Raw genomic sequence first — 27,991 nt, 5'->3', positions numbered from 1 at the left:
AGTTATAATGGGTTTGTATAGGAAGGGGGAGTGTCTGATAAAAAAATCTAAATACTGAATCAAGCAACTTAAAAACGGTCTGGGGGGCTCACAAAAGCCTGAGTAGATGATAAGATTACTGAACGTTTTTTTGAAAGTGAAATATCCCTTTAATCTCTTTTTTTCACTATGTAAATACAAATCACCTATGTTTGCATCTAAAGAGGCTCAATCTTTTTTTTTGTGAGTGAGCGGGCCATTTCTGATTATTAATAAGTCTCCCATGTTATGTAACAGTGCAGAGAAGTGTATTAGGGGGCCAGGATTGGCAGCTCTGTGGACAGGTTTTGCAGCTATGTGGAGCATCCTCAGCTTCCATCCCTGCCAGAGTACTGTGTCCACCTGCCTCGTTGCTCTATTAAAAAGAGAAGACCATGCCATTAGAACTGACTTTGACTCTCCATCTCCACTTTCTGGGGGGAGGATGAATTGATATGCCACTCAGGAGCGTTAGAGGGAATAAAGAATTAAAAGCGGTGGTGGAAAGTTACGAGGCTTGTATTCCTTATTGATTCTTAACTAGAGGCAAAAAAAAAGTCTGAAGGCTGGTTTGTGCCAGCCTTCAGACATTTGATTGCCTCTAGTTAAGAATCAATAACTACAAATAGGAACAGCTCTTGAAAAGTATCATCCAGAGTCAAATAATATTGATATTTTAAAGCAGACTAGTTTGCTAGTTTCATATACAAACCTTGTAATGTAACTACTGATATTATTTCAAAAGAAGTTTAATTCAAGCCTTCAAACCAATTTAATGACAGCCTATAATGATGAATCATAACAGCACATAGCAGACTAGACAGCAGACATCAACAAACATTCAGGGGAAGAAAGGCAGCCTGGAAAAAAAGCACCTAATTAGTATTACTTGCATCATCAGTGCATGGAGAAAATGCACTGATGTCATTATTGAAGAATGAGCGTGAAATTACGAATGGCAGGGCTTATGTTGTTAAGGAACTCCCAGCAGGGCTGTCACCATCATTAAAGTTTTACTTGACGATCAATTGTCATACAAATAATTGCGACTAACGATTTAATTGTGTTTTGGGCATTGGACATTGCCACATATAAATGAAAATAAAAATTCTGTTGCCTTTTAGGCTTTGTAAACAAAAGAAGCAGAGGGCAGATAAGACAAATACCTTCAATATACAAAATAGGCCATAATAATTTTATACCTTCCAAATAAAGAAAATAGTGGAAATAGCCGATCTACAAGCTCATAATGTGACGCGTTGTGAGCTTGTGTATCTGCTATTTCCCCTATTCTTGAAAATGTTTGAAAATAATTGTGATTATCTAAAAAAGAAATGTTATTAGGTGATTATGTAATAATTGTGACAGGCCTAGAGAACGAGGTTTAACGTTGAATGAATGTTTTGCCTTTGAATGAACTGTGTTTTTACCTAACAGCACTTGCTCGGCCTCTTCAGTCTCCTCTACTACCACAGGCTTCAGCAGCAGGGCAAAGAAGATGGCCACACCTATCACCTACGAGACAAACACAGGTGGAATTCTGTAACACACTATCGTATTCCAGTATTTTAATAAAAAAACTACTAAAATGTACTCAAGGAACGCTATCAAACTTAGAATAGAATAGATTTTCCAAGTTAAAAGCAAAACAAGCAAAAGTGAATGAAGTGAATGAAACCATGGCTATTCAAACGTAAAATGCTTATTTTTTCTCCCCAATTCTGTCGTCATGCCAATTAATTCCTCTCACTGCTTCCTCGAGCCCCCGCCGGGAGGATGTAGAGACTTTTTTCCTACTCCTCCCACTCAACACTCCCTGCTGAGTGCAGTGACAAATATCTACCTCCCAGATGCCTTCCCTCCCCAAACACGGGCCTATTGTGTTCGTATAGACACTCAGCCAAGCCGAACGCCCCGCAGTGGATTCGAAGCCCTAGACTCTGCGGTGGAGGACAGGTACTTTAACTCTGCGCCACCCGAGTGTACGTAAAAATGCTTCTAATTTATGTGTCTAGTCTGTCTACCATGCCTACCTTGAGTGGCTGCATTATGAAGATGCTCTGGAAGAGGGAGAGACCCAGAGAGATGACCCACTGGATGGACTTCTCCTTGCCATACTGGAAGCCGTAGAGCAGGGTGAAAAAGGTGGACACTCCGCTGATAGACAGCAGCAGGAACCAACCCAGGAACACGAACCACCAGGGCAGTGAGCAACCTGAGGGCCTTTTCTTCTTACGCACAGGAGAGGGGCTGGAACACAGAAGTGATGGAGAGAGGAGAAGGAAAGCGAGAAAAGTCAGGGTTGAAGGACCAATGCAAGTGTCAGATGACATGGCGTTTTATGCTTAAGTACGCGATTTCCGACCTGAGGGCCGGGGCCCACTGGTGGGCTGTGAGGATATTCCAAGGGGCCCCCAAAATAATTGGCAAAATACTACGATTTCAATGATAATATAAAATTAATATGTATATAATGTCCTTTTTTCTTTAAAACCTTGGAAAAATCCAGAAAATGTTGGGAACCACTGGCTTAAATGACTGTGTAGAATGAGCTGTGCAGACCAGTAGGCCATGTGACTGCTGTAGACCATCTCAGCTTTGCGAAGCATCAGGTTGGTGAGGTTGAGTGCCTGCTGATGCTCCTCTGGACTGGGGAAGGCCTTCACATCCAGCCTCTCCAGACACAGCAGCAGGTGTGAAAGACAGGAAAGGATGAACTGGCTACAGTACACCCAATGGGGGTCACTCTCAGCCTCCCCTGAAACAGCAGTACAGTAGTACAGACAACAGACATGACAGACAAGAAAGTTCAAGTCAGTTAATCGATGTTCGCTCTAGTTATTGAAAAAGAGAACTTGAAAACCTTCGGTATAGGGTTCAAGAATCAAGAAGAATCAAGAAGGTTTTATTTGTGTGGTCCAGGGCAGGGAGAAAAAGTACTGTATATCTCTGCAGTCCAGGTATCCGTGGCAAAGTGGTCCACAACCTGTGAGTATGGTGCAATCCAATGTTCAGCAGTAAACTGCGGTCATACTTAATCGTAGCAGATACTTTAAAGTTCAAAAATTCTAATATATACAGATACTTGGTTCAGTTTGATTCAGTTTTTACTTCAGCGCTATTACACTGACTGAAAATTGTAAGGTTTTCTCTGCTTTACCATCAGGTATAAATATCTAAAACTGAGCTAGTGCCAAAGAGCTAGTGTTTTGTACGAGTGGGTACTAATGATAGTCCAGACTACTATGAGTGCAAGTTATTGTTTTTATCTGTATGTTTTTGAGTCTTCCCTGTTACATGACATAATAAAGACTATAATACACATAGAATAGGGTGTTTTTGACAAGATTGGGGAGGAAGGGGGGAAAGGGAGGGGGGGAGGGCTCTACCCAGAATTCATTATTGAGTTCTTCTACTTCAACAATAAGGGTGCCAATATGGTCCAGTAGTGGTTGCCACGTTTTGTGAAAAGATTTCAAGGAACCGCCAAGGGAGAATCTGATTCCCCCCTTCCTCCCCAATCTTGTCAACCCCCCCCCCCCCCCTTCCTTGTCCTGGGTTGAATGTGGGAATGCGTGAGTTGTCTTCTTTGATTTCTCGTTTTCTGTTGTCTTGGTTGAACTGTATATTATCACTTGTTTTGTTGTCTGTATATATTTGTCTTTATTTTTTATTTTATTTTTATCATGTTTACCATCCATGTTGTTTGTACCAAAAAATTGCAGACCTCTTCTGTTATGATTATCACTCGCACATTGTCTTTGTTTCTGCTCAAAATCAATAAAAGAGATTTGTCAAAAAAAGAATAGGGTGTTTTTCATTAGCTACACTAATAAAAACATGCCTTTCATTTGATTTGATTTATTTTGTTTTGATTTGATTTATTGAATTGCTAGCAACCTTCACAACTGAGGGTTAAAAGACAATTGGGGATAGAAATATAATAAAGGCAGAGACTCATTGTATCTCTATAGTCATGTGATCAACACGGATCTTTCAGATTTTCCATATTCCATCTTGATTAGCTAAGATTGTCTTCCAAAGTTTGCAGGATTGGTCCGTTTTCAACAAAATGCAAATTTTGCGTACACATTCCCACTAGGCCGAGGAAGAAATGCCACCCTTTTCACATTGGCCTGTTATAGCGCCACCAGCAGGTCTAATTTAGCAAAACACATTTTTGGAACTAAATGCCTCAAATCATGAATGCAGTGTCCGCTTGCTGTGAAAGGCCTAAGAACAAATGGCACCCTTTTCACATTGGCTTATTATAGCACCACCAGGAGGCCACAATAACCTCCCTGACCTGGGGGAGGGAGACCTGTGCTCCAAGGAGCACTGTTTCCATTGTGGTCCTCATAAAATCGAGAACATAGACATACATAAATAATACAGTCAATAAAATTTTTTGAAAATTCATGCCCTGCAGAGGAGAGTACCTTGCATTAAACGGATGAGCTCGTGGACCAGGTCCAGTGCAGGGCAGAGATCAGAGGCTGACTCCAGTCTGGCCTTCAACTCGAACACCTTGTTCCTCTGACTTACACTGAGCAAGTCAACAAGCTCCTCAATTTCCTACATAAAATACAACACAATGCAAAAGGGCTGTGGGAGTACACATAATTATATAATATATAAGGTGAAGAAACAGTTACAAAAAAGTCACACTTGGCTGTAACTACTTCAGCTTATATAGAGGACACAGCATACAAGTGCAATTTGTCATAATTACATAACATTAAACTCAATTTTGGGAAAACTTAGTTTTTTGAAAATATTTCAAAAATAGCTGATCTACAACTCTCTGATCGGATTGTAAATCAGCTTTTTTTTTAAATATATAATTTAGAATTATTTGTGGTTGAGTTCTGGGGGGTAATAATAATACCTTGACTGTGCCGACTCTATTCTTTTGTGATGTTTGCTTCTGCCCAGTACCTGGCTTTTTAAACTGGATGTGCGTACTTTATTTACTTGTAAGTGGTTAAGTGGCTCAGTGGTTTGCTCTCTACAAGCACACACGTACACACAGACCTTCAGAATGGTTGATATGGTAACCATGCAGGTTTTCAAGTTCTGTTCTTCGCTGTTCTTTTTAACCGGCGAGGGGAGGCGAGGTCTGATGCTGCGAAAGATGGTGACAATGAGGATGTTGATGGGGAACATGAGAAGTCCACTCTCCACCCCCACCATGATCTCCTGCCAGCTGACGTGCAGTGAGCCTGTGGAGGCATACGTACACAATTGTTCAGTGTGAACAGAACATGATGAATGCTCTACCTACAGTACCAGGCCACATTGACACACACACACACACACACACACACACACACACACACACACACACACACACACACACACACACACACACACACACACACACACACACACACACACACACACACACACACACACACACACACACACACACACACACACAGCTATCCTGTATTACAGTAACATTACTCATCATTACAGAGTTACCAGTGTGCAGCACAACACTATACTAAATCTTCAGCAGGTCAACATTTACATTCATTTGTAATACAGTAAAGCCGTTCATTTGCAATTTGTAATTCAGTCGTTCATTCACCAATGGAGAAGATGACTGGGGAGGTCTGGTCTTCAGGAATGTTCCAGAAGGCAATATTGATGGCCATGGTGCAGAGCAACAGGCTCATGCAGCAGGACACCCTCTGGGCACGTGAGAACGGACTACGCCACGGAGGGTCCACAATGGACAGCCAGATGTGTTCGTCCCTGAAGCCGGTCGATGTTCTACTATGGAAGATATTCCTGATTAAAAAGAAGAGGATGCTCATTACAAAAACGGACTTCTGTGAATAATCGTCCAAAACAGTTACTTTTCAGTAGATGGACAAAAGAACCAGTGTTCCAATAGACCAAGAGTAGCTATTATTTAGTCACAACCTCTTTGTAATACTTTTCATTATTAGCTCAGGATTTGTAAAACTCACAGACTTAAAGCTGTACTATACAACCTTTCTCTTCTACCCCGGATTTTAACCCGGTTTCCTTCGCAAGTGGTGCTTGCTCAGAGGATAAATTTACATTTCTGTCAGATCCTGTGTCTAGGTGAGACATGGAAGAGCAGGGAGACCAAATACAACCACCCCAATTTTATAAGTTATATTGTATTAACATACTCTACCATACAGATTGGACAACATTATTTTATTCATGAAAAAAAGTTACATAAGCTCACAATGCATAAGGCGTTGTGAGCTTGTAGATCTGCTTTTCATGCTACTTTTGTTTGACACTGTACCATGAAGAAGTGGGGCATCAACTTATGAAAAATCATAAAAAGTTGAAAAATGGACTAGGTCTCTGCCGGACAGCAACAATATGGTGGTAACGTTATTTAGTTTTTTCCACTCCTATGAGAATTGCTTCTAATTGTTAAACTGGTGCAACAACCTGAAGCTCCGAATCTCGTTCTGCTTTGCGGCGTTGAAGTTTTTCTTGGTGACGCCGTCGCCCCGGTCGGTGCTCAGCCAGCAGTCACACAGGAAGTGCCATAGCTGTCGCGTCTGGAGGTTCTGCACTGTCACTTTGTTGATGTACCTAACAAAGGAAGACACCATCACCACACGTCACATGACTGCATATATTTATAATGTAAGAGCAGTTCCCAACCTGCTGGCCCACTTGTGTTCGCGGCCCACCCATCTGACCACTTAAGTGGTCAGATGGGTGGGGCCGCGTGCATTTCCAGAGCATGTTCTTTTTTATTTTAACGATCAATCGATCGATTGTGTGTGTGTGTGTGTGTGTGTGTGTGTGTGTGTGTGTGTGTGTGTGTGTGTGTGTGTGTGTGTGTGTGTGTGTGTGTGTGTGTGTGTGTGTGTGTGTGAGAGAGATTTGGAGACAGGCACTAACAAGCTAGTGTTAAGTGATGAGGCCAGCCTGACATTTTGAGTTGTTGCTGTGATTAGATTTCCTGTTGAGAGAGGATAATGTCACCACCTGTTCTCCATAAATAGGTTATGTATTAACTAAATATAGTCTACAGCTGCTATTTTACATTTTAGATTTCAAAATGATCTCCTGTTCAAACGGCCTGTTTTTTTGTCACAACCAAATAGGCACACCAGCTGAGACTTGAGTGACAGGTACCTTGGACCCAATTATTGATAAAAAAGCTACTCCTACTGTACTTCTGCTTTTTTTGTTTAGCTTTTTGTTGGTGTGTACGCAGCTTAAACAGCCCTCAGACACCCTATGTTCTCCACAAAGCTCAAATCCAGCTCAACTTGCCCCAGTTTCAATCAGGGTAAGTTAGTAGAAATATTGCCTTTATGATTAGGATATATTGTGTATTTCATAATATAAAAAAAACGAAAACAAACAAGACATGAACACCACCTGCCTGAGGTGGTTTTTAACCATGTGAAATATGTGTCGTTGTTTTTTTTACCTTTCCCCACCAGTATATGATGCTAACGTTTCAAACTGCACACATACAAAACGTTCTAAATAGCATGTATATACTGTATATACCTGCTTTTACATAGTCTACAGTACGCTAAATGTATATATAACCTGTTTTCTATCTCTTTCCCTTTGCCCTCACTCTACCTCTGTCCTCCCTCTTCTCACAGAATACTACAAAATGATGGAGTGTGCACGATAAAAACAGTTTTACCCACTGCTTTACACCTGCAAAACCGTGATGTGCCAAATGAAACGGATCCTGGATCTGAAAATAAATAAATAATAGAAATGATAATAATCAAACAAATTATTATTGGGATGTGTGACTGGTGGACGGCGATTTGTGACTTTGTGTTGCTTACAATGGCTTGTGGCACATTTGCATTCCATCTTGTGTGTTTATTTTTGTTTCTGTCTATTTTTTTCTTTCTTGTAAATGTCTTTTTAATTTAATTTATTATTTTCACATTCCATTGTTTATACCAAGTTTGAAATCATGTTTGCGTGTTTGTTTGTCTGGACCGTTTCTTTATTCCACTGTATTCTTTACTGAATTTTTGTATTGTCTTTTGAAAAGGAAAATATGACAGCAATGACGGTTGGGGAAAGGGAGAAAATGAAAAAATGTCTAACTGCCAATGTGATTCTAATAAAATATATATATATAAATATATATATATTATTATAAAGTGCATGAGAAGATGTTAGTTAGCAAAGTAATCTAGCGGAGAGCTGAGGCCTGAAACTACTGCCTGAAATTACTGACCCACTGTTTCCCTTGCTAATTCAGTTATGCTTTGACTACAATACCATGAGGGATGGCCTCCAGAGCTGTCATGCTGCAGCCTAATGTTGTGCAGATCCCCCAGTGGGAAAGGTGTGGCCAGCAGGAACATGTCCACTGCTCCCCTCGCAAACACAGGCTTGTCGGGGTCTGCCAGGTTATGCGTCCCGCTCTCTCCCTCCGAGCCAATCAGCCTCACCGTGACCTGAAGGAGGCAAGGACAGCACTCTGACGGAATCGCATTCACCATTGTATTTGTCATAGTTGTGGAGTGGACGTCACACTCCACTTGAGTTCTTTAAAATTATATCTTCATAGTTATCATTGTAGTCATTGTGCTTGGTGTGAACGAGTGAACGAATGTAACCAAATGGACACTTAGAAGTCAATTTGGTTACAAATTGATAAATTAACACTGAGGATTTTACAGTGTATATGCTTCAGAAATCATGGTACACAATGGTCAATTAATGAACCATGTTCTGCTCCATGCGTGGAGCCTCTTACGTTGGCAGAGGTACCGGCGTTCTTCCGGTGGCTGGTCTGAACCCCCAGCAGGTAGTTATACTGAGCACCTGGATGGTTGTCCATCAGCAGGGTAATTTTCCTCTGAGGGTGCAACAGGAAAGCATATTCAATGCATAGAAATATCAGTGTTGTTGGGTGACATTGACCGTTTTTACATGGAATACATTTTTCTCTTACGTCATATCATGAGGGTATGAGAGCGTCAGAGCGTCATACCTTGAAACACTAAATATGTTCGTATCATAATGTAGTAGTCAAGAGTTATATTGCTGCTGTCGGGCAGAAACCTTGTATCTCCCATATTTAAACTAATGGCCTAATTCACCACACTATACAGTGTCACTCAAAAGTAGCAAAAATAACAGATCTACAAGCTATTGCTTGCTCGCAATGTGACACGTTGTGAGCTTGCATATCTACTTTATTTTGTGCTATTTTTGGAAAATAAATGTGAAACTGAAAGTGTTTAAGTGTGTCTGTGGGTATTATAAATATTTAACCAATGAAAAGTATTAACAAGAGCTTGTGACTAAATAATAACTACATTGGATCAATTTGAACACAGCTGGTTCCTTTTTCCATTTCCTGAAAAGTGATGGCTTTGGACATACAAGGTTTCCACCCGACAGTGATGATAATAAACAACACACATTAAAGTAAAGAACACAAACAAAAACACTAATATAAAGAACCTCACCCTGGAGAGAGCCCTGCGGTCAGCAAAGCAGGCCCACAGTAGAGTGATGAGGTACAAACCAAAGAAAGCACACAGCAGGGCCAGCACCACATAGTTCTGAGACACGGTGGAGAACAGTTCCGCCGTACGCGACACGTCCACAAAGTTGGGCATCACGAAGAAAGAACTTCCGAACAGTGTGAGATGGTTACACAGGCACTGGGTCTGTTTTGGAGTGGTTCTGTCCCCCACCTGAAACAACCAGAGCCAGTGGTGGAAAGTAAGACATGCTCAAGTAATGTACCTTTTTTTAGGTACTTAGGTCCATTTTTCAATGCTTTATACTTCTACTTCACTGCATCTCAGAGGCAAAAATTGTACTTTTTAAACCAGTTATTTGAAAACTTTTGATAGAAGTTACTTATACATACAATAACCAATTAAACTCTATTTTATACTTGTAGTCATACTGTATAGTAGAGTGGGAAGAAGGAGGTATCGTGCACCCCCCGGAAATATACTTCTAATCAGTGTTTCTAGACTGGAAACAAATCATGAGCTATGTTAAAAAGTTGTCAAAATGTCCCGTACCGCCATTATCGAAACATTTATTTTCACTATAAGTCAGCCAATATTGCACATAACTGAACAAATAAGGTGTCTAGACCTATATTTTGAGTGCTGCCATTACAATATAATCTCATTTTTAACAATTATGATTATATACAAAAATAGCCGAATAGAGCAATTGTTAAATAATTCTCACCAATAGCTAGTTCATAAGCAGTCTTTTAGCAGCAGACAAGGGCTCAACTGGGCGGGCAACTGCCCGCATTGCCCAGTGCTGTCTACGCTTCTGCTCTGGGAAACTTTGTGGGAGCCAATAAAAATTGAGAAGACCTGTGTGGAAAAACTGGAAAAATATAAATTGGCCAATACGAGCTTGTGGGACGTCTAACTAGGGGTTTGTGGGGGTGCTGAATCCATTCCATACCATCAGCTATGCAAGGACACTTACCTACTTCATCATTGGAGTGGGGAACAAGAAACGGATAATCAGTAGTGCATGCACTTGGTAAGGGGATGGCTGCACCGCATGGTATAATAGATGCATTTCTGTTGTTTCTGTTGTTCTGATGTTTATCACAAACCTGTCATTAACAAAAAAGTTAATGACAAATTATGCCCATTTATCATTTGACTTTTTAGGAACCCCAAGAATCTAAATATACCTCTCAACAAAAATGTCAAAGTGAAAAGGATGGCCACCTCAATTTGATGGATAGGCCGCCTGAAACATAGGCATGGCCAATTATCTGGCCAGGGAGTCATTGTTACTAAAAACGAATGGTTGGAATGGATTCAGCACCGTTAGACGTCCCACACAATACAAGCTAATATTGGCCAATTTATATTTTTCCAGTTTTTCACACCAGGCCTTGTCAAATTTGATTGCCTCCCACAAAGTTTCCCCAGAGTAGTTCGGTTGGAAGTAATTGAGAGGTGTTAGAAAACACCTTTATGAACCCATTGGTGAAGAAAGCTATTATTTTGCAGATGGCAAAAAAAGTTGGCATAATAATAATTGGTAAAAAATGTAAATGTGATTATATTGTAATGGCAGCACTCATTTTCACACCAGCTTTATTTTTGGTAATTGTTTTTGATGCCAATACTTTTACTCATGTAAGGTTTTGAATACAGGACTTTTACTTGTAACACAGAATTTCAACATTGTGTTATTGGTAACTTATTTAAGTAATAAATCTGAGTACTTCTTCCACCACTGCAGATTACATGCAAAGTAGAACAATAAAATAAAATGTCCAACAGACATCTACTGTACTACAGGCTTCCCCCTCACCCTGCAGCCTGCGTTGCTCCAGACCTTCCGCTCTGTGTCCCAGTACAGGCACTTGCTGGTGTACGAGGTGAACTTCAAGGTCACGTCTTGTTCCCGGCTGTAATTGAGGACGGTGGTCTTAATGTACCATATTCCTCTGGTCTGTTGGAACATCTCAGGGGTCAGCATCCAGCGATGACCTCCTGCAGAGAGCAACAGAACAAAATCCAATATGGCACACTTAGTCCATGAGCCAGACAAGATTTCATTATCGAAAGAGTGGGCAAAACCATACCTATATTAAATTGTTTATAGGGTCAGTATAAGTAAATAAATATATGATAACCTTTCCACAGGAGCAGCTTTTTCATATTTATCACACATTTTGTTATTTTCCCCATACGTACATGACAGGTGAAAAAATGACAAAATTTTTAAAATAGTTATCATAATGAAACTTTCCCAGTTGATTACTTACATGAAGACAATGATGTATCGTATTACAAGTTTTCTGAAATTGTATATTTAAATATGCAAATGAGGCATTAGGAAAATATACCCGAATTTGCACAACTTTCCAGAATCAACATTGGAACATTGGACAAAGCCAGAGTCAACATTCTTATTTCATTTTGTCAAGATGTTCGAGTCAAAGGTTTTTAACAAGGGAATATTCAATATCTGGCTCAATTTTGGGGCTCTGGCTCATGGACTAAATGCCTAATTTGCATATTTAAATATACAATTTCAGAAAACTTGTAATACGATAAATCATTGTCTTCATGTAAGTAATCAACTGGGGAAGTTTCATTATGATAACTATTTTTGAAATTTTTACATTTTTTTCACCTGTCATGTACGTATGTGGAAAATAACAAAATGTGTGATAAATATGAAAAAGCTGCTCCTGTGGAAAGGTTATCATATATTTATTTACTTATATTGACCCTATAAACAATTTAATATAGGTAGGGTTTTGCCCACTCTTTCGATAATCATTGCTCAATTTTGGGGCTCTGGCTCATGGACTAACTGCAGTGACAGTGAATAAACGAATGAATGAGGTGATGGAATAGAGCACTGGAGACTGCTGTGTTATGTCCGTTCTTTGACGTTTGTATAGCAGGTACGTCATTTTGCCATCCCCTTTTATATCAAAGGGGATGGCAATTGCCACCTCCTTACCATGTGTGTGTGCAAATTAACTTCTACTCCACTACATCTCAGAGTCAAATATTAAACTTTTACTCCACTACAATTATTTGAAAACTTTAGTTACTAGTTACTTTGCAGATATAAATTATTATCATAAAACATACATTAACCACTTTATCCCTATTTTATACATAGGCTATTTGAAAACAGCGATGTGACGCGCTGTGAGCTTGTAGATCTGCTATTTTCAAACATTTTAGTACTTTTACTTTTGGTACTTTAAGTATATTTTGATGCCAATACTTTTGTACTTTTACTCAAGTAACATTTTGAACACAGGCCTTTTACTTGTAACAGAGTATTTTTATATTGCGGTATTGCTACTTTTACTTAAGTAAAATATCTGAGTGCTTCTTCCACCACTGCTCTGTTGTATCGTTACCCGTGTTATTGAGCATGATTCTGCTGGTGTAGTTGCTCTCATTAGCAGTAGCCCATGGGGACAGCAGCATCAGCAGGGACACATTGAAACTGGGTTCCACGCTGAAGAAGAGTGTCACGTTAGCGTCTGTGATGTTGAATGCTGTCAGTACTGGTGGGCCGCCCTTCTTCAACACAGCAGTACTGTCGGTAAGTGATGGAGGACCTGTACGAGGCAGGAAAATCTGTGGAAGAGAGGAAATGCAGGCTTAAGCATCAATTATCCTAATTAGCCTAATGTTTGCAGTCAAAGGATACATTTGGAAAATATGTTTTTTTTTATTATAGAATCACAATGTTATTGTAGCCATCAAACATTGTAAAAGATTTTAAAAAGAAATAGGTCTCCGCCAGGCCAGGTTGTAGAAGTCAATCTAAGCCAATCAGGATGGAATATGACCTCTGGCCTCCAGGGAGTGTGTGTGCTATAGTTTCACGTTGTGCAGGAGATTAGCTGTACGGACGGACACACACGGACACAGACACACGGACAAAGACACACACACACACGGACGGACGGACGGACTGACGGACTGATGGACAGGGGCGAAATCATAATCTCTGCCTCGCCTTCGGCCTGGTGGAGAGAATAAGGGAAATACAAGTAGACTCGATTTTCTTTCTAATGGTTCTTTCCTGTTTAATTCCAGGTGGCACAAAATGTGAATGTTTTTCAGATCTTACAGTATGCATATTACAGTAGGCTATATTCTTACATGTTATTAATACCGCACTATGATACACAATGGCCTCTGTGTTTGCTAACATATTCGTACTGCCGTGGGACATGTTCCTGGATCAACATAATTATTTCTAGTCATTTCTGTACCTCTATCATCTCAGGCAAGTTGGTGAGACGGATTTCAGAGGAGCCGTTGTTAAGTAAGAGACTGATGAGGATTCCTGAGATGTTGTCATCTGATGGATGGGGATTGTTTGTAAAGGTAGTCACCTAAGAGAACCCACCCAATACCAAGATTATGAGCCCATAGATTGGGCTCCAATCAACACAAATCATTCCATACATTTGGGCCAGTTTGGATCGGCTGGAGAAGCAAACAACAGCAGAAAGTCAAGTGAGACAAAATACCCCCCCCCCATGCTCAGTGCTCAATGGTGGTAAACTGTATGTGTGGTCTTATTTTTCTTTCATTTTTTTTTTATTAATCGACTCAACGTGGGGTCCAGGGACCCCCAGCAAAATGAGTTAATTTAGCATGAAAATCTGTTAAACCACTTTAACCTATACGGTACAGCAGCTATTAGAAAATTGCTGATCTACAAGCTCAAAACGTTGCACTGAAGGCATTGTGAGCTTGTAGATTATTAAAAAAATATATATATCTTGAAAATATGAAACATTTGGAAGAATTTGACAATACAAATCTTGCATGAGTTTCTTGATACAAAATTGTTATACAAATACAATACATATCAATTTGGGGGTCCTTTACATGAAAACATTTGAGAACCACTGCTCTATACAGACCTGGGCATTGATTTTCTCGTACTGTCCCAGCTGAGACTGGAGTGCAGAGAATGAGGGAAGCTTGATGACCACGCCATCCTCCTCTGAGCCCAGCACTAGATGGTCCATAGCAGCTGGTGTGTGGCTGGCAGGATGGAACATATCACAAAACAGTGTTACAGTAATTTAACTCCAGACAGAGAGAGTGTACAAATGTAACCAAATGGACCCGAAAGCGTACCTTTGAAAGATTATGCAAAGGAACAGAATCTTTCACCCAATTTATCTATGCAAAGTTTTTGGTAAAATTGCATGTTTCCATTTTGAGAATGGAAAATGATTGATTATCTGAATAAAAAATTACTGACCTGCTCTGGTAAAAGGTTCCCATTGCATGTTTTATAACAATTGGCTGGTTAGTTGCTGAACCCACCAGTATGCTGATTTCCTTGTAAATCTCAAATACTTGTTCAAACAAAGACTGGAAAGGAACAATTGAACAAAAACATCAAATAACCTTCGAGTGTGCTCTGTGTTCGTGTTTCTTTAAGTTCTTGCACACATTCTGGCCTGAACTTACAATGGAGTTTGGGTTTGTTGCTGCGTCACATTTCTTTATTGAGAGGATAAAGATGCCACCTGTACAGTTGATGATATGGCTTATTGTGTCATCGTTTTGTACAATAGATTGTGGAGGAACTTTTCGTGTGCCTTCAAGCAGGTATTTAATGAAGTTATCCTGTTATGGGTAAAGTAGGCAAGATTAGTGTCATGTTTACGTACTCTCTCTCTCTCTCTCTCTCACACACACACACACACACACACACACACACACACACACACACACACACACACACACACACACACACACACACACACACACACACACACACACACACACACACACACACACACACACAGTATAATAAGGTGCTGGTTGGTTGCAGGAAAATACAACATATTGTGAGAAGAAAGGTTCACAGTGAAAAAGCGTGAGTACAGCTCATAATGTATGAGCTCAGATGAGAGGACCTAATGAATCACAGCGAAATGCGTTGTTCATTCCCAGTTTTGTAAGCATGATTAGTGATGGATCTTCATACTAATCGGATTGCGACAGGGATCAGATACAGTATATGGTGGACGGTGGCCCTTTCGCCGTTCTTTATAGGTGCCAAAAGTAATGTTTCTCACCCTGCTTTCATCTGTGGGCTCGCCTGCATTCAGTTCCATGCGCAACAATTCTTTATCTGCTGCCTGTCTCAAAAAACATCATCAGTATAGAAACATCGAAGCATGATACACCCATGAGCTGTACACGAAATCCTCAGTCTGACAGTGTGCAATGGTACATGGGTCCATTTGGTTGAGATTTTTTACTGTTTAATAATAACAAACATATGTTATAACCCCAAACATTACATTTTTTTTAAATAGATTTTATTAATCATGTTTACCCAAATAGAAATTACTCTCGTCACTGTCTATTTAATTACTGCATATGTGTAGAACCACTTGTAAGGTGTGATCGGGAACACGTTTCATTGTGATATGTTGTACGTTAATTTTGCAGAATGTTTGCCCATTTTTACCAAATGTTCACCTATTGTGATGAGTAGGAACACTAGGGTTCATGTGATCTATACCAGTGCTTCTCAAAGTGGGGTCCTGGGACCCCCAGGGGTCCTTGGGGGGGACCCCAGCTAAATGACTGATAGTTAGGAACCACATTGACCGTTACAGATCTGTAACTCGGAGAGTGTACGAATGGAACCAAATGGACCCCAATACATATCAAACTGGGGGCCCTTGAAATCAAAAAGTTTGAGAACCACTGATCTATACGATGTGAAAGCATGTAGTTGAAATGATCAAACACATCACTAACCTGAAGAAGTTCGTCAATATCATTTACTAGCATACTCATGCTCGGGAGTGATTGATCAGATCCGGCGGCCCTGTCGATATCCCTCGCAAAGCCTGAGGAATATATGTGTGTGGAGGGAAAGGGGGCAAAACATAGACAGACAGACAGACAGACAGACAGACAGACAGACAGACAGACAGACAGACAGACAGACAGACAGACAGACAGACAGACAGACAGACAGACAGACAGACAGACAGACAGACAGACAGACAGAGGCATTAATAACTAAAACTCATAAAGACTATGGTGGATCATAACATTAAATACATTAATATGGACAAACTCTAACTTACGAGATTTCAATGCATGTTTGGGCTGGTTTATACCCTGTGAATGTGAATAAAAAGTAAGCTGTGAACATGTTTCATCATTTTGTTTCACCATGAATTCCATCTTTTCACACCTATTTCTTTTTTTTACAGTCCATGATACACATACACACACAGAAATGTATGTCTGCGTTTTGTAAGCAAATGCTGTAATAATTCATGTGGAATTGTCTGATGTTCTAGTACAAGGACTGTTTTGTAATGTCACTCACCTCTTTATCTGAGGAGAAACGGAAGCCTGTAAAAAAAACAATACAGTGCCCTTAAATAGCGGATTGGATGGCATCACACATCACAATCAGCTCTAGGTAAGGTAACATATGCCTTATTAATTAGTAGTAAAACATTAAATAGGTGGTGCCATGGTTTTGCACTTTTTCTGTTTTTCATGTGTCTATGAGGTTGATAGAACTTCATTAAACCCCCTTGTGGTGTTTTATTGTGTTTTATGTCTTCTCTGACTATTTTGAGTTTGGTCAAACGTGCCAATAGAGAAACAGCGCTTTAGTGACATAGTAAAAATATACCCTCCCCCTCATTATCATAACACAACAGGTGTGGGCATGAGGAGGAGGAGGGACTAGGACAGGTGGGTGGTGCTAAGGTGGTGGAGGAGGTGCTAAAGTGAGAACCAGGTAATGGTATACTTAATGAACTGGAGGCGTGTCCACATAAAAACATAATAACACAATTTCTGTACACTTTTTTGAAAAAAATCTTCCTCCTAGTATAACCATAATACTACCTGATGATTATGTTTTAGGGGGGGGGATCACTGAAAATCACGGCACCCCGTCTTTAAGTTATTATTAACTTGGGACATGGAAATTTGATCACTATTTTTAGGAAGTGGTCAATCATGAAATACATTACAACAATGATTCTCAACCTAAACGGTATAATCGTGTGTTAATTTAACCCTGTACAAATGGAACCAAATGAACCCATAAGGTTCAATTTGTACATTTTCAGAGTTACAGACCAGTGAGTGCCTAACTATATCAATCATTTATCTGGTGACCCCCTGGAACCCCCTCAAGGACCACTGTGGGGGTACCCGCCCTTTACCCCACATTGAGAACCAGTGCAGTAAATTATATCTCACAGATGTGCTATATGCAAAAGAGTGATGAAGGGACAAAGGTTTTGCATACCCAGGGTGCAGATATAGCCATGTTGCTCGCTACAGTTAGATGTGGTGACAAGCTTAAGGGGATCCAGCTTCATGTGTGTGCAGAGGACTGGAACATTGTCATTTTTTTCTTTAGTGTTTTCAACCACTAAAAATACATGCAAATGCACGCACAGTCGCACACACACACACACACACACACACACACACACACACACACACACACACACACACACACACACACACACACACACACACACACACACACACACACACACACACACACACACAGATGAAAGAATTTACATTGATTTATTGTACTTAAGTTATTTTTTTTGTTGAACTCTAGGCTAGCTGTGAGGCTGACAATGTTGGTTGGTAGGTCAGTCCGTCCAACACTTTAATTCCCAAACAAGTCGAGATATCTAAAAAAATGCTGGCTGAATGACATTTTCTGTGCACCTTCATGAACAGATTTTGGGGAACCCTTGGCTTTTCCTCTACCTCCATCTTCTTTAGGCCAAAATATCTCACAATCTAACGATTGTTCCATGCCATGAAATATGCTCAGTGCCTTTATACGGACATCAACAAGGTCTGTGGTTGATCAAATTTAACCTTTGCTCCTAACATTCCAATTACATTCCAATTTTTGTCTCCGCCGGAGGCGGAGAGTATGTTTTCGCTTCGTCCCGCTGTGTGTTCACCTCCCTCCTAGCCAAGCTAACATTGGTCAAGCTCCACGTGACACGTGTCAATATGTTGACACCAATGCCTTTGATTGGCTAGAGGGACGCATGACGAAATAAAATCCTATAAATAGGTGTGTCACTTCAAAGTGAGGTAAGACAGGATCAATCAGTCTTGATTGGAACAGTACCTTCCAGTACAAATCACCCGTCCGTGCGTGTGTGTGTCCCTCTGAGAACACCTAACATTGGTCAAGCAAAGGCGCAGAAGGCCAAAGCTAAGAAAGCATACTCATCTACAACAGTAACACAGAAGAGGACTATAGAGTTGAATTGATCCCACAACAAGGCCGAAGTCTTAATACTGTAACAATTGGCCACCTTGATCAAATACATTATGTAGCACTAGAGAAAACTGACATAGATCAAACACACCAATCAACTGCTGAAACTGTTCAAAACAATGAAGATGAAGAAGACAGACAAGCATTTGAACAAACCAGTCAATTACGACGACTCCCATATGACACATTGCTTCAAGAAGATTCTTTTTTAGATTACACTACACTACATATTCAGTCGCCCCTGCAGAACACCAAAAACCACGTGCATTCTACCAAGACGACCCGTGCTATTAAAATAGCACGGGTCTGCTGGCGGAGACTTGTGCTCCGAGGAGCACATTTTCTAGTTACATTTATTATTATTATTATTATGTGAGTAGATCGGCTATTTTCAAATGTTTTGCCTCTTTTATAATTATATTATTTGATAATTTGTTGATTACTTTTGATGCAGTAATGGTCTTATTTCTTATTGTTTTCAAAAAAAAATCTTTTAGGTATTAAATAGGTCTTAAAAGTCAATTATCAAATCATGTGGACACCCCCCTAGGGGTCCCCACCCGCATGTTGATAACCACTGCAATAGTGGGTTTGTCATTGAATCAGTGGTCAAAGCTACCTCTATCACATCTGGAGACTGGGCAGATCTCCCATCTTTTCTTTGGGTCAGTGGTGTAGCACCATGGTGGGCTCGTCCAACCGTCTGGATTACGGCAGTAGTTGTCCTCCAGGCCACTGACAAAAATATGTAGGTAGGTACAGAAGGTCAGACAGACAGACAGACAGACAGACAGACAGACAGACAGACAGACAGACAGACAGACAGACAGACAGACAGACAGACAGACAGACAGACAGACAGATGGATAAATACGATAGATACGTATGAGACAGTATATAGATACAGTATATAGATACAGTATATAGATACAGTATATACGTAGATAGATAGATAGATAGATAGATAGATAGATAGATAGATAGATAGATAGATAGATAGATAGATAGATAGATAGATAGATAGATAGATAGATAGATAGATAGATAGATAGATAGATAGATAGATAGATAGATAGATAGATAGATAGATGGATGGATGTTTGGCTCTGTCTTCTTACTTGTCTGGTTTGTTTTCAGGTGTGTCCGAGTGTGTGTGAGGTGTCTGGGCTGACCAGCTCTGGCAGGTTCTCCCAGAGATCGTCTTGGCAATGGTCCCCCGATAGTGATTGCCGTTGCCCGTGTAGCAGGTCGGCTCTGGGACGATGGTAGGTGGAGAGGACACTAGGAAGAATGGAGAGAGTAAACACAAGGACCAGTGTGTTGGTAGTGTTTTGTCTGTTATGATACATACAACTCAATGATGCAGCTGGTGTGTCCATGGCTAATGTGATCTGAGCCACAATGTTATTTGGACATAATGTGACATCATGCTACATAGCTATTACTACTGTATGGCTTTATATATTGCTTATTGCAGCTATATCTATTATTATTATTATTATTATTATTATTGTCTCCGCCGGAGGCAGAGAGTATGTTTTCGCTTCGTCCCGCTGTGTGTTCACCTCCCTCCTAGCCAAGCTAACATTGGTCAAGCTCCACGTGACACGTGTCAATATGTTGACACCAATGCCTTAGATTGGCTAGAGGGACGCATGACGAAATAAAATCCTATAAATAGGTGTGTCACTTCAAAAAGCCATTTATGTTTTTGAAGTGAGGTAAGACAGGATCAATCAGTCTTGATTGGAACAGTACCTTCCAGTACAAATCACCCGTCCGTGCGTGTGTGTGTCCCTCTGAGAACACCTAACATTGGTCAAGCAAAGGCGCAGAAGGCCAAAGCTAAGAAAGCATACTCATCTACAACAGTAACACAGAAGAGGACTATAGAGTTGAATTGATCCCACAACAAGGCCGAAGTCTTAATACTGTAACAATTGGCCACCTTGATCAAATACATTATGTAGCACTAGAGAAAACTGACATAGATCAAACACACCAATCAACTGCTGAAACTGTTCAAGACAATGAAGATGAAGGAGACAGACAAGCATTTGAACAAACCAGTCAATTACGACGACTCCCATGAACATTTTTTAGATGCAGACACTACATATTCAGTCACCCCTGCAGAACACCAAAAACCACGCGCATTCTACCAAGACGACCCGTGCTATTAAAATAGCACGGGTGTGCTGGCGGAGACTTGTGCTCCGAGGAGCACATTTTCTAGTTACATTTATTATTATTATTATGTGAGTAGATCGGCTATTTTCAAATGTTTTGCCTCTTTTATAATTATATTATTTGATAATTTGTTGATTACTTTTGATGCAGTAATGGTCTTATTTCTTATTGTTTTCACATTTTTTTCTTTTAGGTATTAAATAGGTCTTAAAAGTCAATTATCAAATCATGTGGAGACCCCCCTAGGGGTCCCCACCCGCATGTTGATAACCACTGCAATAGTGGGTTTGTCATTGAATCAGTGGTCAAAGCTACCTATATCACATCTGGAGACTGGGCAGATCTCCCATGGTTTCTTTGGGTCAGTGGTGTAGCACCATGGGCTCGTCCAACCGTCTGGATTACGGCAGTAGTTGTCCTCCAGGCCACTGACAAAAATATGTAGGTAGGTACAGAAGGTCAGACAGACAGACAGACAGACAGACAGACAGACAGACAGACAGACAGACAGACAGACAGACAGACAGACAGACAGACAGACAGACAGACAGACAGACAGACAGACAGACAGACAGACAGACAGACAGATGGATAAATACGATAGATACGTAGAGACAGTAGATACAGTATATAGATACAGTATATAGATCAGGGATGTCAAACATACGGCCCGCGGGCCGGATCAGGCCCGCTAACTAGTTTAATCCGGCCCGCGAGATGATTTTGCAAAGCATAAAAAAAATAAAAATAATTTTAACTTTTTTTTTTCTTTTTTTTTTTTTTTTGTGCCAAAAATGTTTTAATTGTTTTTTGGCCAAGTCTACACCTGCAACCACACGTAACTTCCACTTTCCTCTTCTTCTTCCTCGTCTTTGTATTGGTATTGTTTGTGTTGGAGCGCCTCAGTGCGGCTGCAGAGTTCATGTGCAACCTCTTCCAGAGAGAGATAGAGACACTAGAAACTCTGCTGGAGACAAAACAAACTGTGTAGACTTGCCCCTTTGAAATAAAATGTATTTTGGCACACAAAAAAAAAAATCTTAACGGTTACTTATCGATTAATTAATCGGTAAGGCCTAACGGTAAACGGTTAATAAAATGTCTCCATTTGGCCATACCTATTTGTGAAGTTTACATTTTCAGAATGTGCTTGTACTAACTAAGACTAAGTAAAGTAAACAAAGAAAACTATCTGAAGTTGTTGTTATTGTTATTATTAGTTATTATGCCATGATTTTACCGGTCCGGTACCGGTCCGGCCCTCTGGCCCTCTGGCCCTCCTCCATGTGGCCCCTGAGCTAAAATAAGTTTGCCATCCCTGATATAGATAGATAGATAGATAGATAGATAGATAGATAGATAGATAGATAGATAGATAGATAGATAGATAGATAGATAGATAGATAGATAGATAGATAGACAGACAGATAGATAGATAGATAGATAGATAGATAGATAGATAGATAGATAGATAGATAGATAGATAGATAGATAGATAGATAGATAGATAGATAGATAGATAGATAGATAGATAGATAGATAGATAGATAGATGGATGGATGTTTGGCTCTGTCTTCTTACTTGTCTGGTTTGTTTTCGGGTGTGTCCGAGTGTGTGTGAGGTGTCTGGGCTGACCAGCTTTGGCAGGTTCTCCCAGAGATCGTCTTGGCAATCGTCCCCCGATAGTGATTGCCGTTGCCCGTGTAGCAGGTCGGCTCTGGGACGATGGTAGGTGGAGAGGACACTAGGAAGAATGGAGAGAGTAAACACAAGGACCAGTGTGTTGGTAGTGTTTTGTCTGTTATGATACATACAACTCAATGATGCAGCTGGTGTGTCCATGGCTAATGTGATCTGAGCCACAATGTTATTTGGACATAATGTGACATCATGCTACATAGCTATTACTACTGTATGGCTTTATATATTGCTTATTGCAGCTATATCTATTATTATTATTATTATTATTATTATTGTCTCCGCCGGAGGCGGAGAGTATGTTTTCGCTTCGTCCCGCTGTGTGTTCACCTCCCTCCTAGCCAAGCTAACATTGGTCAAGCTCCACGTGACACGTGTCAATATGTTGACACCAATGCCTTTGATTGGCTAGAGGACGCATGACGAAATAAAATCCTATAAATAGGTGTGTCACGCCATTTATGTTTTTGAAGTGAGGTAAGACAGGATCAATCAGTCTTGATTGGAACAGTACCTTCCAGTACAAATCACCCGTCCGTGCGTGTGTGTGTCCAATCAAACAGGGAATACCAAACACTTCTTTTGTGTAGCTACTGGCCAAAGGTGTTACAAAAGGTGTGGCTTTCAGGATTTCAGGACGTGAGAACACCTAACATTGGTCAAGCAAAGGCGCAGAAGGCCAAAGCTAAGAAAGCATACTCATCTACAACAGTAACACAGAAGAGGACTATAGAGTTGAATTGATCCCACTACAAGGCCGAAGTCTTAATACTGTAACAATTGGCCACCTTGATCAAATACATTATGTAGCACTAGAGAAAACTGACATAGATCAGACACACCAATCAACTGCTGAAACTGTTCAAGACAATGAAGATGAAAGACAAGCATTTGAACAAACCAGTCAATTACGAGGACTCCCATATGACACATTGCTTCAAGAAGATTATTTTTTAGATGCAGACACTACATATTCAGTCGCCCCTGCAGAACACCAAAAACCACGCACATTCTACCAAGACGACCCGTTCTACCAAGACGACCCGTGCTATTAAAATAGCACGGGTCTGCTGGCGGAGACTTGTGTTATCCTAAATTCACTTTTTACTGTCTTCTTTGTAGATTACTTTAACAGTTCAAAAAGATTACTTTCACTATTATTTAGATGTCAACGTCTATGGAAATAAAAGCATTTCTATGGACAAACCCTCCTTCAAACTGGATCCTTGTTCTTCTTGCACTTAGGGAATAGTTATGGAATAGTGTTTTTCTTGTGCTTACTGGAGGATGAACCCTGCTTAGTTAGTTACATTCATGCTGTCTGCATCCTAGCCATTTGAGTTCACCCAGTGACCTTGCATCTAGTAGCACCCTGAGACCAAAATGTCACCTTGGCACACTCAAAATCATATTAGTAGGCAGGGCCTTTCCTGAAGCTCTAGCGCCTCCTTCAGTGAACATACAATATATGCCAATGTCAATGTCGGTCAGTTCAACCCACTTTGGTCTGGTTGGGTGTAAGGAGCAGCATAGCCTCTAGAGGCCACTAGTGGGGGCTCTTAAACTCTTTTTCCCCCCTTGTTATAATATTGAATACAATGACAACAACCATAGGTGACAGTGATACTTATAAACACTTTATAAGCGTAATCTTTAAAAGTGATCAACTGATACAATATTTCAATTATTTGATATCTTGTAAATGTAAAAATAAATAAATAAATGCAGCACAAAGACCAAATTAATTCAGCCAGCATGAATAACTGCTCTTCATGGTTGTCACATCTGAGACACGTTTACTGTCATCAAAATGTAAAAGAAAACGTTTTTTCGATTCTACGAGACCCCTGTGTGTAATGAGGGGATCACCGTGAGGACGGTGATCACGGAAAATATTCTGTGACTACTTGAAAAGGTAAGAAAATCGTTAAAAACGCTGGCACTGGCTGTACCCTGTTTTTAAAAACCTCTGGCACTCAATATTAAGATGGTGGCTGATTAGGATCATTGGTGGAGAGTAATGGAGTACATTGAGTACTAAGTATATTTTTTGAGTGTCTGTACTTTACTTGAGTATTTGTATTTTTGGATACTTCACTCCACTACATTATACTTTTGACACCACTAAATTTCTCAGGAAGGTACGTACTGTATGAATTAACCATGTAAGCCCAATAACAGATAGACATGTGAGCTTGTAGATCTACTATTTTCATAATTATTGATATTTTTACAACATACAGCAACACATTGATATTAAAAAGAAAATGTACTTTGTAATTTGTAGTTTTTAAAGCATGTACTTTTGAACACTGTAAAAAAGCTAGTACTCCAGTACTTTCATTCAAATACAAATTTGACTGAGCAACTTTCACTTAGTAATATTTGACCAGGAGCATCTACACTTTGACTCAAGTACTGGGGTTGAGTACTTTGTCCACCGCTTATCAGGATCAATGAATAGGATAAATAGCAGTTAGGGGAGAGAAGGAGTTGATTAAGAAGGTGGCTGATTATTAGGATCAATGAATAGGATAAACAGGTTGCAATCATAATAATTTACTCCACTACAATCATATGAAAACTTCAGTTACTAGTTACTTTGTAGACTTTGATTATTATTACAAAACACACTAACCACTTCAGCCCTATATATATTTCGTCCATTTGAAAATAGCAGATCTAGCAGATTGGTATCTACAAGCTCACAATGCGTCGCATTGTGAGCTTGTAGATCGGCTATTTTCAAAAGATTTTTTATACAATTTGAACTTGTGAAATGGGACATTCTGCACAATGACTACTTTTACTTTTAGTACTTTAAGCACATTTTGATACCAATACTTTTGTACTTTTACTCAAGTACATTTTGAATTCCGGACAACTTGTAACAGAGTATTTCTACATTGCAGTATTGATACTTTTACTTAAGTACAAAATGTGAGTACTTCTTCCACCACTGCATGACATTGTATTTGCTGTACACTCACCAGGGCTGGATCGCTGGTACACCCCTAGAACCCCCTCCCCCAGCCACCAGGTCAAGCCGCTAGTGTTCCTTTCTCGTGTGAACTCCTGGAGGAAATGTTTCACTGGACAGTCCATCAGTTTCAGGAGCTCTCCCCCTCGTTGTCTGCAGGCACTCTGGGCTTGAGGCCAAGTCTTGGGTCCGTGCGTAAATTCATAGCACAGATCTCCGAAAACATGTCTGAACTGCAGAGCAGAAATATTGTAAATGGCCTCATCCCCGTCATCTGTGCAGCGTACAGAACCTTCTGCAATAGATAGAAATCCAAGAGCCATTCCCATAATGAAACATGTTTGAATTAACAAGTCCATGATTATTATTATTATAAGCAAAAACACATACTGCTGCAGGCACTGAGGCTGAGATGGCAACTGCGTATTAACCAAGGTTAGCTTCTGTCTGTCTCATGCAAATAAGAGTGCTTTCTCAAGAAAAACTGTGCATATGTTCGTACTACATTAGGAAAATCACAGCTGACACTCAAACAAGATGCAAATGAAAAGCTCACTTTTCCAAGTTCAGACGCTGAACATCTTATTTCCAGCTCTGTTGTACACTGTGTGCAACCTGTTTTGCTATTTTACAGAACAATATTTAATGAAGAACATTTGTAGACTTGGATTGAGATAGCGGTTTATGAACAAAACAGGCTCAGGAAACTGACAAGATATTCCAAGAGAACATCATACAGAGACATGTGTCTACTGTATGTCTTTACAGCATGTGCCTTTACAGTATGTGTCTGACTTCCTGTTCATATAGCTGTCAGTCTATGACATATGGCTGTCAATTTGTGACAGCTATAATTTCCTGCCTGACCATCTTTCTGTCTGTCAGCCTGCCACACAGCCTGGCTTAGCTTTGCAACTGTGGAAATACAATGTTGAGAGGATCTGACCAAGCCATTAAAGTTCAAAAGATGACAAAATGTTCGGTTACAAGGGGCTCTCTTTGCACCATTACTGTAATAACAGTAATTACTAATGACAAGAATAAACTTCTAAACCTTAGAAGTGGTAGTCCACTTCTAAACAGCATGAATACTAAATACACTTATCTTTTCCTAGTCTCATACATATACTGCAGCGAGACCATCTCATCCTCAATGTATCTGTCTCTTTCTGTCTGTCTCGTTTGCCTGTATACTAGATTAATGTTTGCATACACGTGCTTGTGTGTATGTACTTTACCTCTGTGTGTGTGTGTGTGTGTGTGTGTGTGTGTGTGTGTGTGTGTGTGTGTGTGTGCATGCGTGCGTGCGTGCGTGTGTGTGCGTGCGTGCGTGCGTGCGTGCGTGCATGCGTGCGTGTGTGCGTGCGTGCGTGTGTGCGTGTGTGTGTGTGTGGGCGTGCGTGCCTGCGCGCAGGGCCGTTTTTATGCACAGGCAATGTAGGCAAATGCCTATGTCCTGTCGGGGGGGGGGCCAAAAATGCACCAATGATTTTTTTTTTTTTTGAAAGACAATACTGAAAGATAAACTACAGTACAGAATTAACCAAATTAACCAAATTAATGTAACAAAAACACCCAAAGAAGCAATAAACCCGGTATAAAACCCCAAATTTTCGCTGCGCGCGCTCAGCGCGCGCACATGCACGGGGGGGGGGGTGGTCTGAAAATTGGCCTTTGCCTAGGGCCCATTCTGACATTAACACGGCCCTGCCTGCGCGTGTGTGTGTGTGTGTGTGTGTGTGTGTGTGTGTGTGTGTGTGTGTGTGTGTGTGTGTGTGTGTGTGTGTGTGTGTGTGTGTGTGTGTGTGTGTGTACATACATATGCTTGTGTTGTGCATGGACATGTGTATTTGTGCATGTAGTTTATGAATGATACTCACCTACAAATCCCTTAAGGGTCAGGCACCATCAAAGTGCTCTACATGCCTATATAAGCCTGCAGAACACCAGTGCACTCCCAGTATGTAGGTCTACATACTGGGAGAATATCCAAGAGTAGAATGGGACACCCTCTCTGTGTTTAAGATTAGACTAAAACTTGTATGTGTAGGCAGGAGAAGATACTCTGCTAGATATTTTAAGCAGCATATGGGTTGGGTAGAGGCCAGACAAGGCTGTGTGCTGCATGGTATGGTGGTCTGCTTCTCCACATTCACAGGTGGTTGGGACAATTTTGTTTGCCTGGGACCAGACGAATCTGCCAGTGCAAAAAAAAAAAAAAGCCCTCTGTGATTAATAGTCTGGCCACGTGAGGCTACAATTTTGTAGCCCCATCTGTAGTTTGAATGC

General features: G+C 40.4%; 1 protein-coding gene across 2 annotated transcripts; it reads right to left on the bottom strand.

Moving 5' to 3' along the window:
- On the bottom strand, positions 1-25,978 carry pkd1l3 (polycystic kidney disease 1-like 3). Of its 2 annotated transcripts, XM_080430021.1 has the most exons (27): positions 25,713-25,978; positions 22,606-22,768; positions 21,340-21,452; positions 19,953-20,115; positions 19,454-19,569; positions 17,824-17,949; positions 16,882-16,907; positions 16,634-16,667; positions 16,299-16,390; positions 15,605-15,667; positions 14,991-15,149; positions 14,779-14,891; positions 14,432-14,555; positions 13,772-13,894; positions 12,905-13,127; positions 11,329-11,510; positions 9,486-9,716; positions 8,768-8,869; positions 8,287-8,465; positions 6,460-6,606; positions 5,612-5,814; positions 5,053-5,240; positions 4,458-4,593; positions 2,581-2,776; positions 2,052-2,268; positions 1,449-1,533; positions 1-394 (listed from the first exon to the last, which is right to left on the bottom strand). In XM_080430021.1, exons 1-27 carry the CDS (start codon positions 25,825-25,827, stop codon positions 348-350), a joined length of 3,666 nt encoding a protein of 1,221 aa, XP_080286147.1. In that variant the 5' UTR covers positions 25,828-25,978; the 3' UTR covers positions 1-347. The 2 variants fall into 2 exon arrangements, with proteins under 2 accessions (XP_080286147.1, XP_080286148.1); XM_080430022.1 differs by lacking the exons at positions 19,454-19,569; positions 19,953-20,115.
- Between the last annotated feature and the right edge of the window lie 2,013 nt (positions 25,979-27,991).

The sequence above is a fragment of the Gymnoscopelus braueri genome (assembly GCF_963280865.1).
Source record: "Gymnoscopelus braueri genome assembly, chromosome: 1".
Taxonomy (NCBI): Eukaryota; Metazoa; Chordata; class Actinopteri; order Myctophiformes; family Myctophidae; genus Gymnoscopelus; species Gymnoscopelus braueri.
The sequence above is the reverse complement of the archived record's forward strand: the minus strand, read 5'-3'. Positions and strand labels throughout refer to the sequence as shown.

What these genes read in the sequence shown, in the direction of transcription:
- pkd1l3 (XM_080430021.1), bottom strand. Translation starts at nt 25,827, where the DNA reads ATGGACTGTCCAGTGAAACATTTCCTCCAGGAGTTCACACGAGAAAGG. An exon ending in AGTCTCCAGATGTGATAGAG is followed by an intron (nt 17,950 to 19,453) that starts GTAGCTTTGACC and finishes ATGTATTTTTAG; the next exon opens with TGGTTGAAAACACTAAAGAA. An exon ending in GGCCGAGCAAGTGCTGTTAG is followed by an intron (nt 395 to 1,448) that starts GTAAAAACACAG and finishes TCTTTTTAATAG; the next exon opens with AGCAACGAGGCAGGTGGACA.